At 22.4% G+C, this 13,860-nt stretch overlaps 1 protein-coding gene across 1 annotated transcript in view; it reads left to right on the top strand.

Moving 5' to 3' along the window:
• LOC117170743 (CDGSH iron-sulfur domain-containing protein 2 homolog) overlaps nucleotides 1–13,011 on the top strand; it is a 13,273-nt gene extending 262 nt beyond the window's left edge. Inside the window, exons 2-3 of the mRNA XM_033357774.1 lie at nucleotides 874–990; nucleotides 12,704–13,011. Coding sequence (XP_033213665.1) covers nucleotides 874–990; nucleotides 12,704–12,793 — 207 coding nt within the window. The 3' untranslated portion in view covers nucleotides 12,794–13,011. The remainder of the gene's footprint in view (nucleotides 1–873; nucleotides 991–12,703) is intronic.
• The last annotated feature ends 849 nt before the right edge of the window (nucleotides 13,012–13,860 follow it).

The following is a 13,860-nucleotide window of genomic DNA, read 5'->3' as shown; positions in this document are numbered from 1 at the left end:
TTCTATTTAAAATTATGTAAGTTTAAGATTTTCAACACTTGCTTTAAATCTAAAAAACAACAGTTAAATTTTCTTGAATATTTAAATTTGAGTTTCCAACACTCGAAAACTCGAAATTTGAATTGTTTATTCAATTCTCATGAGAAATTATGTACATATAACATTTTTAACACTTGTTTTTAATAAAAAAATTCACTTCTTTCTTGACCTTTCAACAATTGAAATATTTATTTATTAAATTTATATGTAAAATTATGTAAATATAACATTTTTAAAGTTTGTTTTCAATACAAAATTCGCTTCTTTCTTAAATTTTCTTAAATTCCCTATTTTCTTCATTTTTTAATTATTGAATTGTTTATTTACTTTTCGGGTAAAATTATGTGAATATAATATTGTTAGCATTTGATTATTATTAATATTCTTTTTAATAAAAAATTCGCTTTTTTTAAACTTTCAGTAGTTAAAAATTTAATTTTCAATTTTTTCCAATTATCGACTGTTGAAATATTTATTAAATAAATTTCCATGTAAAATTATGTGAATTTGAACATTTTTAACACTTTTTAAAAATGAAAATGCACTTTTTTCTTTAATTTTCAATTTTCTTCGGTATTTATCCTGCTTAAAATTCAAGAAAAATGCAGCTTTCATATTAAAAAATAGTGTTAAACATTTTATATTTACATAAGAATAAATAAATAATGAGTGATTTACATAAAATAACATTAATTTTTCAAAAATCCCAACTCTGATCATCTCCTCAGACGCATGTTTAAATAATAATAAATATAATAAGAATTTATTCTTTTTTGATTGGTTCATTATATTGTCATTTGTTAAATTTGCATTCAATTTTTTAAATAAATTTAGCCGTGCGGAATGGTGAATCCAAAAATTAAAAAGGATTGCAACAAAGTTGTTGATGTGGTCGACATTGAAAATATAGCAGAGAAAGCAGTATTTTGCCGTTGTTGGAGAAGTGAAAATGTAAGTAATTTTTATAGGAAGTATCGATCACCTTGATTTTTTATTAGAGAATTATTCAAGGTTTCAAACATGACTCAACGAGTAATGAAAGTGAATATAATTAATGCAAAAAAATAGAACTTGTCAGTTTTATTTCAAATTACGAAGACTTTTAAAGTCCAAAAATATTCCCTTTTTTATTTAGGATCAAGTGTTTATCATTCTTATCATTTTTACGATAATTTTGATAGTGAAATCCGTAAAAAAATTTAAGGCCTATGCAGGTCCTCATAACGGCATGTTAAACTGTAAAATAATATAAAAGACGATAGAATATCTCGTTTCAAATTCCCCCTTTTCCCCCTTTTCTCGAAAAATTTCCCCTTTTAGCTTTCTTTTTAAATATACGATATTTGATTTGTTGTATTTCGAACCAAAAAGATGAGCTTTCTAAAAAACAATTGAATTTGCAAACAAGTAATTACATTTTCAGCTAAAAAGATGAATTTTCAAGACAGAAGATTAATTTTCTAAGAAAAAAAAAAAGAAATTTCAACAAAATATATAAATTTTCAATCAATAGTTGAATTTTCAATCAAAACGATTAACTTTTTTTCCATAAAAGATGAATTTTTAAGTTCAAAAGGACGATTTTTTGACAAAAATAGTCGATTTTTCAACAAAATAATTAAACTTTCAAGAAAATAGTTGAATTTTTAACGGCTAAAATGAATTTTCGACCATGATGATTAATTTTCTATAAAAAAGACGGATTTTTAACAAAATAGTTTAAACAATGGATTGTGAATTTTAAGCCAAATAAAATGTTTTTTTTTTTACAAATTGTTTAATTTTTGATATAACTATCTGGACAATTATAAAAAAAATTTTACAGTCAAATTTTCAAGCCAAAAAGGGGATTTAAAAAAAAAGAATTTTCAACCTTAAAAGTTAATGATTTTTTAACCAAGAAAGATAACGTTTTTTCCACAAAAGATGAATTTTTAAGTCCAAAAGGACGAATTTTTGACAAAAATAGTCGAATTTTCAACAAAATAATTAAATTTTCAACAAAATAGTTGAATTTCAATCTACAAAGCTGCATTCTCAACTATTTGGACACATTTTTAAACAAAGAATTTTTACAGTTAAATTTTCCAAACAAAAAGATTAAAAAAAATTGAATTTTCAACTTTAAAAGTTGATAATTTTTTAACCAAGATAGATAAATTTTCTTCCATGAAAAATGAAGTTTTAAGTCCAAAAGGACGAATTTTAAACAAAATAATTAAACTTTCAAAGAAAATGATTGAATTTTTAAAGCCCAAAAATGAATTTCAATCATGAAGATTAATTTTCTGTAAAAAAGACGGATTTTTAACAAAATAGTTTGAACAATGGATGTGAATTTTCAGCCAAAGAATTTTTTTTTTAAGAATAATTTAATTTTCAACAAAATAATGCATTTTTAGACAAAATCGTTGAATTTGAGCCCAAAAAGCAGCATTTTCAACTATCTGGACAATTTTTAAAACAAAAAATGTTTACAGTTAAATTTTCAAGCCAAAAAGGCAATTTAAAAAAAAAGCAAAATTCTTTTTTTTTAAATCGCCTTTTTAGCCTGAAAGTTTCGTCCAAAAGGACGAATTTTTGACAAAAATAGTCGAATTTTCAACAAAATGATTAAATTTTTAACAAAATAGTTGCAGTTTCAACTATCTGTACAAATTTTTAAACAAAGAATTTTTACGGTTAAATTTTCAGGCGAATTTTTAACAAAATAATTAAACTTTCAAAGAAAATGATTGAATTTTTAAAGCCCAAAAATGAATTTCAATCATGAAGATTAATTTTCTGTAAAAAAGACGGATTTTTAACAAAATAGTTTGAACAATGGATGTGAATTTTCAGCCAAAGAAATTTTTTTTTAAGAATAATTTAATTTTCAACAAAATAATTCATTTTTAGACAAAATCGTTGAATTTCATCCCAAAAAGCAGCATTTTCAACTATCTGGACAATTTTTAAAACAAAAAATTTTTACAGTTAAATTTTCAAGTCAAAAAGGCGATTTAAAAAAAAGAAAAATTCTTTTTTTTTAATCGTCTTTTTAGCCTGAAAGTTTCGTCCAAAAGGACAAATTTTTGACAAAAATGGTCGAATTTTCAACAAAATGATTAAATATTTAACAAAATAGTTGCAGTTTCAACTATCTGGACAAATTTCTAAACAAAGAATTTTTACGGTTAAATTTTCAGGCCAAAAAGGCGATTTAAAAAAAAAGAATTTTCAACCTTAAAAGTTAATGATTTTTTAACCAAGAAAAATAACGTTTTTTCCACAAAAGATGAATTTTTAAGTCCAAAAGGACGAATTTTTGACAAAAATAGTCGAATGTTCAACAAAATAGTTGAATTTTTAACGGCCAAAAATGATTTTTCGACCATGATAATTATTTTTTATCAAGAAGACGGAGTTTTAACAAATTAGTTTGAACAATGAATGTCAATCTTGAATCCAAAAGGACGAATATTTAACAAAAGAGTTGAATTTTCAGCCAAACAAAATGTTTTTTTTTAAATAGTTGAATTTTCAACAAAATAATTAATTTTTTGACAAAATAGTTGAATTTTAATCCACAAAGCTGCATTTTTAACTATCTGTACAATTTTTTAAACAAAAAATTTTTACAGTTAAATTTTTAAGATAAAAAGACGATTCAAAAAATGAATTATCAACCTTAAAAGTTGATGATTTTTTAACCAAGAAAGATAACTTTTCTTCCATAAAAGATTAATTTTTAAGTCCCAAAGTAAGAATTTTCGACAAAAATAGTCGAATTTTCAAGAAAATAATTAAACTTGCAAGAAAATAGTTGAATTGTTAACGGCCAAAAATTAATTTTCTACCATGAAGATTAATTTTCTATCAAAAGGACGAATTTTGAAGAAAATAGTTTGAACAATAGATGTGAATGTTAAATCCAAAAGGACGAATATTTAACAAAAGAGTTGAATTTTCAGAAAAACAATTTTTTTTTTTCAATTATTGAATTTTCAACAAAATAATTAAATTTTTAACAAAATAGTTGACTTTTAACCCACAAAGCTGGATTTTCAACTATTTGGACACATTTTTAAACGAAGAATTTTTACAGATAAATCTTCAAGCCAAAAAGATGGTTTAAAAAATTAATTTCCAATCTTAAAAGTTGATGATATTTTAACCAAGAAAGATAACTTTTCTTTCATAAAAGATGAATTTTCAAGTTCAAACGGACAAATTTTAAACAAAAATAGTCGAATTTTCAACAAAATAATTAAACTGTCAAGAAAATAGTTGAATTTTTAAACAAGTGACTGAATTTTTAACCACAAAAAATGAATTTTCAACCATGGAGATTAATTTGTTATCAAAAAGACGGATTTTTAACAAAAAAGTTTGAACAATGGATGTCAATCTTCTATCCAAAAGGACAAATATTTAACAAAAGGGTTGATTTTTCCGCCGAACGAAATGTTTTTTTTAAACAGGTGAATTTTCAGCAAAATAATTACATTTTTAACCATGAAGATTCATTTTTTTCGTTTTCAAATTTTTTTTGCTAAATAATTAAATTTTTTAACTAAAAAATATAAGCTTTTAGCCCAAAATGAACTAGTTAAATTTTTATTTTAAAAGATTAATTTCATCATTTAGAAAATGTAGTTTTCTACAAAACAGTTTTCTTTTGTAACAAACAGTTGAATATTCTACTAAATTCTTGAATTTTAAAGCCAAAGAGGTGAATTTTGAACAAAATTGTTAACTTTGCAGTTCAAAAAAGGAATTTTCAACCAAAAATTTAGTAGTTGATATTTCAACAAAAACAGATTTTAATTAAAAATTAAAAAACATTTGATTTTAACCAATAAAAACGAATTTTCAACAAAATATTGTCCTTAACTAAAACAGATTAATTTTCGGCCAGACAGAGTAGAATTTTTGACCAAAAAAAGACGAATTTTCAACAAAATACATAAATTTTCAACCAAGTAGTTAAATATTTTATCCAAAATTTGAATTTTTGAGCTGATTATGAAAAATGTCGTCTACAAAAAATACGAGTTTTCAACTAAACAAATAATTTCTAAAAAAAAAAAATATTGTTAAAAAAGTAGTAAAATATTTAACATAGTACTTAAATTTGTAACCATAAAAATAAATTTTCAACTAAATTAAATAAAACTTTAAAAAATGAGTTTAATTTTCAACAAAATAATAAAATTTTTAATAAAATAAAAAATATTTGAATTCAATTCAATAGTTGAAATTTAAAATATAAGTTTTTAACCGCCAATGAATAATTTTTATTTTTTTTTTATTTGAGAGGATCAGTTTACTTTTGCAAGAAATATTTGAATATTCTACTACATTCTTGAATCTTCAAGCCAAAAATATGAATTTTCAACAAAATAATTAAATTTCTAAAAAAAAAGAATTAAATTTTTAACAAAATAAAAAATATTTTAATGGAATTGATTAGTTGAACTTCAAAATATAAGTTTTTAACGAACAATCAAGTAGTTAAATTTTTTTTTCATTTCAGAGGATTAATTTCGAATTTAAAAAAAATATTTTTCTACAAAATAGTTGCATTTTGTACCAAATAGTTGAATATTCTATTAAATTCTTGAATTTCTAAGCAAAAAATATGAATTTTCAACAAAATAAAAAATATTTGAATTGAACTTTAAAATATTAGTTTTTAACCGATAATCAAGTAGTTAAATTTTTTTTTCATTTGAGAGGATTAATTTCGCATTAAAAAAATTTATTTTTCTACAAAATAGTTTAATTTTGTAGCAGATAGTTGAATATTTTACTAAATTCTTGACTTTTCAAACAAAAAATATGATTTCTCAACAAAATAATTAAATTGTTAACAAAATAAAAAACATTCGAATTCAAAATATTATTTTTTAACCAACATTCAAGTAGTTAAATTATTTTTTTTTCATTTCAGAGGATTAATTTCGAATTAAAAAAAAATATATTTTTCTACAAAATAGTTTCATTTTATGACAGATAGTTAAATATGCTACTAAATTCTTAAATTTTTAAGCCAAAAATATGAATTTTCAACAAAATAATTAAAAATCTAACAAAACAAAAAATATTTGAATTGAACTTTAAAATATTAGTTTTTAACCGACAATCGAGTAGTTAAATATTTTTTTCGTTTGAGAGGATTAATTTCAAATTTAAAAAAACTTATTTTTTCACAAAATAGTTTAATTTTGTAACAAATAGTTGAATATTTTACTAAATTCTTGAATTTTCAAGCCACCAGATGAATTTTCAACAAAATCTTGAAGTCTTTAGTTCAAAAATGAATTATAAAAAAAAATTCCAATAAAATGATGAATCTTCAACCAAAAAGTTGACTTTTAAGAAATTAGTTGAACCTTTGTACCACGGAGTTGAATTTTCAACGAAAAATGTAATAGTTGATATTTCAAGAAAAACAGATTTTTAATTAAAAATGAAAAACATTCGAGTTGAACAACAAAAAAACGAATTTTCAACAAAAGATTTCACTCCTTGAATAAAGCAGATTAGTCTTTGACGAAGCAGCAGTATTTTTGACCCAAAAAATTGATTTTCTATCGAAAAGACAAAATTTCAACAAAGTAAATAAATTTTGAAGCAAATAGTTTAATTTTATATCAAATGTTTTAATTTTTCAACCGAAGAATCAAATTTTCTACAAAACAGTTGAATTTTCAACAAAATAATTTTATTTTGAACAAAATAATAACATTTTTAACCAAAATTTTAATAATACGAACTTTTGATATTTTATCGACTAAAGAATAACGATTCAAATAGAAATTAAATTTGTTTTTTGATATTTTGCAAATAATAGGTTAGTAAATTTAAAAAAAAAATTGATAATGGAAAGCAAACTCGATTTTTTAATAATTAAAACTAAATAAAAGGGACTGAAATGAAGCGAATAAAAACTTTTATTTTTTATTGATTTCATAATTAGACAATTTAAAATTTAAACTATTAAAATTGAACAATTTTTCATTAAAGATTAAAAAAAATGTAACTACTTAGCATTTCAAAATATTTGACTGTATAAGAAAAACGAAACGATTTCTGAATTCGATTTCTTGTTGGTTGAAAATTCGTTTTTTTTTCTTGAAAATTCAAAAGTTTGTAATTTTTTCTCCCTTTTGACTAAAAATGTAAACATTAAATTTTTGGTTGAAAAATGATATTTTTTGGTTGAATATTCGCCTTTTTTAGCAAAAATTATGTTTCTTAGTTGAAGATTAAATTATTCTCATCAATATTCATTTGAAAATGTAACTATTTAAAAAAATTAATTTTATTGTTAAAAATTATGCCTTTTTAACTGAAAATGTAACTAATATTCCATTGAAATATTCCATCATTTTAGTTGAAAAATCTTCTTTGATTGAATTATCAACTACTACATTTTTATTAAAAATTATTCATTTTTTTTAAATTAAAATTAAAGTACTTTGTTGAAAGTTAAACAGGTAAATTTTTAATACAAAAAATAAAATTTTCGAGCAAAAAAGATAAAATTACTACATAAAGCGATGATTTTTAAATCAAAAAGACGATTTTTCTGCAAAAAAGTAGAGGTTTTGAACCCAATATGTATTTTTAACAAAGAATTTAATTATTATAGACCAAATAGTGGAATTTTTATCCTAAAGATAAATTTGTACCTAAAAAAGAATGATTTAAAAAAAATTGTTAGATTTTCAATAAAACCGTTGAATTTTCCACCCGAAAATATCAATTTTTAACAAATAAGTTGTATTTTGACCAAATAGTGAAATTTTCAACCCAAAAATACTAATTCACAACAAAAAAGTTGAATTTTCATCCTAAAAGGATAAATTTCAAAGAAAATTGTTAAATTTTCAATGATCTTATAATTTTTGAACAAATAAGATTAAATTTCAGACAAAACAGTGAAATTTTCAACCCAAAAAGACAAATTTGAAATGAAAGAGTTAAATTTTCCACCCGAAAATACTAATTTTCAACCCAACAATACAAATTTACAACAAAAAAGTATAATTTTCATCCAAAAAGAATAAATTTAAAAAAAAATTGTTTACTTTTCAATGAAATAATATAATTTTTAAATAAACAATATTAAATTCCAGACAAAATAGTGAAATTTTCAACCCAGAAAGACGAATTTAAAATGAAACAGTTAAATTTTCCACCCGAAAATATTAATTTTCAACTCAAAAATACTAATTTACAACAAAAAAGTATACTTTTCATCCAAAAAGAATAGATTAAAAAAAAAATTGTTTAATTTTCAACAAAAAAATTAAATTTTCAAGGAAATAATATAATTTTTGAATAAAAAAGATTAAATTTCAGACAAAATAGTGAAATTTTCAACCCAAATAGACGAATTTGAAATGAAACATTTAAGTTTTCCACCCGAAAATATCAATTTTCAACAAATAAGTTATATTTTGACCAAGTAGTAAAATGTTCAACCCAAAAATACTATTTTACACAAAAAAAGTTGAATTTTCATCCTAAAAGGATTTTTTAAAAGAAAATTGTTAAATTTTCAACAAAAAATTAAATTTTCAATGATATTATAATTTTTGAACAAATAAGATTAAATTTCAGACAAAATAGTACAATTTTCAATCCAAAAAGACGAATTTGCAATAAAATAGTTGAATTCTCCACCCAAAAATATTAATTTTCAACAAAAAAGTTAGATTTTAATCAAATCGTGGAATTTTCAAGAAAAAGTTGAATTTTCAGACAAAAAAAGGATTAATTTTTAAGAAAATGGTTAAATTTTCAAAAAAGCATTTAAATTTTCAATGAAGTAATATTATTTAAGAACGAAAAAATCAAATTTCTACCAAAAAGTTAAATTTGCAGGCAAACAGTTAAATTTCTAATGAAATAATAAAATTTTTTTACAAAAAAGATGAAATTTCTAGCAAGAGATGAATTTTCAAAACAAAAAAAAAACGATTTTTTAACCAAACTTCTTAAATTTTTAACAAAGAAGTTAAGTTTTTAATTGAATAATCTAATTTTTAAACCAGAAAGACGAATTTTTAATCAAATTGTTAAATTTTCAAGACAAAGTGGCGATTTTTTTGCAAAAAAGTTTAGTTTTTCAACCCAAAAATATGTATTTTTAACAAAAAAGTTCAATATTGACCAAATAGTGGAATTTTCATCCGAAAAATACTGATTTCCAACAACAGTTGAACTTTAATCTAAAAAGGATAAATTTCTAAGAAAATTGTTAAATTTTCAAGAAAATAATACAATTTTCGTCTAAAAAAGATAAAATTTCGGCAAAAGGAAACCAATTTCTAAAGCAAAAAAACGAATTTTGAGCCAAATTGTCGAAAGTTGAAAACAAAAAGACGACTTTTTCTACAAAAAGGTTGATTTTTTCAATCCAAAAATATGTATTTTTAACCAAAAAGTTAATTGTAAAAAAAATAATGAAAATTTGAACCTAAAGACGATTTTTTTAAATCTAAAATGGATCATTTGAAGAAAATTGTTACAGTTTCAATAAAACAGTTGAATTTTCCAGCCGAAAATACGAATTTTTAACAAAATAGTTCAATTTTCTACTAAATAGTGAAATTTTCAACCTCCAAAGACTAATTTTCAACGAAACAGGCGAATTTGTATGCAAATATGATACGTTTTAAAGAAAATTGTTAAATTTTAAACAAAGCAGTTAATTTTTTAAATCAAATAATACCATTTTTGTAGAAAAAAGATGAAATTTCCACCAAAAGAGATTAGTTTTAAAACCAAAGACGAATTTTCAACAAAATTTCTTGTTTATTCAAACTAAAGAGACCATTTTTCTGCTCAACAATTGAATTTTTTAACCCAAAAATATGTAATGTTAACAAAAGATCATAAAATGTTTGAGAAAAAAAATACAATTTTAGAAGAAAAAGAATACATTTCTACCAAAAGAGATTAGTAATTAGTTTTCAAACCAAAAAGACACATTTTAAACCAAATTGTTGAATTTTCAAGCCAAAAAGATGATTTTTCTACAAATAGTTTAATTTTTAACTTGAAAATGCGCATTTTTAACAAAAAAGTTAATTTTCGACCAAATAGTGCAATTCTTAATCCAAAAAGACTAATTTTCAACAAAACAGTGGAATTTTCATTAAAAACGGATGAGTTTTTTAAAAAGTCGTTAAATTTTCAATTAAATAATACAATTTTTAAAGAAAAAAGATAAAATTTCTACCAAAAACCATTTTTCAAACCAAGAACGAAGTTTTACACAAATAGTTGAATTTTCAAGCCAAAAAGATTATTTTTTATATAAAACAGTTTAATTTTCAACTGGAAAATATAAATTTTCAACTTTAAAATCTGAATTTTCGACAAAAAAGTTAATTTTCGACCAAGTTGTGCAATTCTTAATCCAAAAGACTAATTTTCAACAAAAAAGTTGAATTTCCATTAAAAAAGAATGAGTTTTTAAAAAAAAATCTTTAAATTTTCACCAAAAAAGTTAAATTTTCAATTTAATAATACAATTTTTGAACAAAAAAGATTAAGTTTCTACCGAAAGAAATTAGTTTTTAAACCAAAAAGAAGATATTTCTACAAAACAGTTGAGGCTTTTAACCCAAAAATATTTATTTTCAACAAAACAGATAATTTTCGACCAAATAGTGGAATTTTCAACCTCAAAAGACGAATTTTCAATCAAATTGTTGAATTTTCAAGCCAAAAAGAGGATTTTTCTACGAAACAGTTGAGGTTTTCAACCAAAAAAAAAAAAAAAATTACTACATAGAGCGTCGATTTTTGAACAAATAAGTTGTATTTTGACCAAATAGTAGAATTTTCAACCCAAAAATACTATTTTACAACAAAAAAGTTTAATTTTCATCCTAAAAGGATAAATTTTTAAGAAAATTGTTAAATTTTCAACAACAAAATTAAATTTCCAATGAAATAATATAATTTTAGAACAAACAAGATTAAATATGAGACAAAATAGTGAAATTTTCAACCCTAAAAGACGAATTTGTAATAAAATAGTTGAATTCTCCACCCAAAAATATTAATTTTCAACAAAAAAGTTAGATTTTAGCCAAATAGTGGAATTTTCAAGAAAAAGTTGAATTTTTAGCCAAAAAAAGGATAAATTTTTAAGAAAATTGTTAAAGATTGAAAAAAGCAGTTAAATTTTCAATGAAATAATATTATTTAAGAACTAAAAAATTAAATTTCTACCAAAAAGTTAAATTTGCAAGCCAAAAAGACCATTTTTCTACAGGCCAGTTGAATTTTCTACATGAAAATATGAATTTTAAACAAAAAAGTTAATTTTCGACCAAATAGTGGAATTTTCAACCCAAAAAGACTAATTTGGAATAAAACAGTTTAATTTTTAATCAAACAATAAAATTGTTGACCAAAAAGAATTAAATTTCTACCAAAAGAGGCGGTTTTTCGAAGGCAAAATATGAGTATTTAACCGAATTTTTGAAAGTTCAAGACACAACGACGATTTTTCTACAAAAATTAGATTTTTTCAACTCAAAAATATCTATTGTTAACAAAAAATTGTATTTTCAACCAAATTGTATAATTTCCAACCCCAAAAGACTAATTTACAACAAAACAGTTAAATTTTTAAAATAATAATAAAGGTTTTTACCAAAGAAGATGAAATTTCTAGCAAAAGAGAGGAATTTTCAAGCCAAAAAGACGCGTTTTTAAAACTAAATAATAATTGGATTTTCAATTAAAAACGATAGACTTAATAATAAACTTAATAATACACAAAAAAGTTAATTTGCAACAAAACAATTTTAATTCTCATCTAAGAAAGATGACTTTTTAAGAAAATTGTTAAATTTCCAACAAAGCAGTTCAGTTTTTAATTAAATAATCTAATTTTTAAACAAACAACATTGAATTTCTGCCAAAAGAGACTAGTTTTCAAACCAAAAAGACGAATTTTGAACCAAATTTTTTAATTTTCAATACAAAGGGAGCCAAAAAAAAGGATAAATTTTCAATGAAATAATATAATTTAAGAACAAACAAGACAAAATAATTTACATTTTCAATAAAATAGTTGAATTTTCAACCAAAAAGTTAATTTTTTTTACCAAATGTCAGAATTTTCAAGCCAAAAAGAGGATTTTTCTACGAAACATTAGTGTTTTTCAACCAAAAAATATGTAATTCTTACAGAAAACGTAGTTTTAGACCAAATAGGTGAATTTTCAATTCCCAAAACAAATTATTTCTCAAACAAAAATATAATAGTGGACATTTCAGCCAAAAAATTTTAACTGAAATTAGTTAAGACACAGGGGGAATATTTGAAATACTGCGAGGCCTGCTTTAAATAGGAATTTTCATAATTTCTATAGACTTGATAATAATATTTAAAATAAGGATTATTTTTATTAGGAAATTTTCCTGAATTCTTATTAATTGTCTGGTCGATATGGGCCTCAAAAAGGTTTAACGAAAAGTATTTTTATCGTAAGCTGTGATACTTTATGATGTATTTCTCTATCTTGAAGAAAAATCGAATACCAAAATGATATTAGAAAAAATATTATACATTCTGAAAGTTCTTTTTTTTTAAGATTGAAGGACTATTAATAATTGATAATTTTCTTTGGTTTTCCCGAAAATTTAGTGGCCATACTGCGACGGTGCTCATGGAAAACACAACAAAGAACATTGTGATAATGTTGGACCCCTTGTTGTGGAGAGAAAGAATAAATAACTTTTTAGGACCGAATAAAAAGTTATACTGTATTCCGAATTACTTTCCGTATTGGTACTATTTTGCGGAATTAATTATTCACACATTTAGCACGATAGATGCCCTCAATTGTTTGGGTTGATAGATTTGGTGAATTGCAACCAAGCATTTTAAATATTTTGGTTCGACGGTTATTGTTAATAAAATTTAGCAAATATATGAATCTTTTTGTAAATAAATTATTGCCTTTTTTATTATACACGCACACTTTTTATGAATTTATAGGCGGATTTTAGTGATCTATTAATTTAATATGCAGAAATATATTTTTTAATTCTATTTTTATCGATTTTATGAAAAATTTTTTACTTTGTAAATAATGCAATAGTATTTCTAAATTAAAAAAATTTTCTTTCATATTTAATACTTTAAAATAAAGTTCCAAAAAGTTTGACCGAATTATTGAATTTTCAAGCCAAAAAGACTATTTTTCTGCAAAATACTTGAGTTTCTCATCCCAAAAATATAAAATTTTAACAAAAAAAAAAACTTAACTTTTTAAACCAAATAGTGGAATTTGCAACTCAAAAAGACTAATTTCATCTAAAAGGGATGAATTGAAGAAAATTGTTACATTTTCAATGAAAGAGTTCAATTTTCCACCCGCAAATATAAATTTTGAATAAAAAAGTTGAATTTCGACCAAATAGAGGAATATTCAACCGAAAAAGACTAATTTTCAACAACACACACACCAAATTTTATCCTGAAAGGATAAATTTGTAAGAAAATTGTTACTTTTTCAGTGAAATAGTCCAATTTTCCACCAAAAAATATGAATTTTCAACAAAAAAAGTTAAATTTTGACCAAATAGAGAAATATTTAACCTAAAAATACTAATTTAAAAAAACAGTGAATTTTTTATCCAAAAAGGATACATTTTTCAGAAAATTGTTAATTTTTCAATCAAATAATACCATTTTTGAAGAAAAAAGAGTAAATTTCTACCAAAAGATTAATTTTTAAACAAAAGACGAATTTTTAACAAAACAGTTAATTTTTCAATCAAAGAATACCATTTTTGAAG

Source organism: Belonocnema kinseyi, chromosome 4, assembly GCF_010883055.1.
Source record: "Belonocnema kinseyi isolate 2016_QV_RU_SX_M_011 chromosome 4, B_treatae_v1, whole genome shotgun sequence".
In the NCBI taxonomy this organism is placed as follows: domain Eukaryota; kingdom Metazoa; phylum Arthropoda; class Insecta; order Hymenoptera; family Cynipidae; genus Belonocnema; species Belonocnema kinseyi.
The sequence above is the reverse complement of the archived record's forward strand: the minus strand, read 5'-3'. Positions and strand labels throughout refer to the sequence as shown.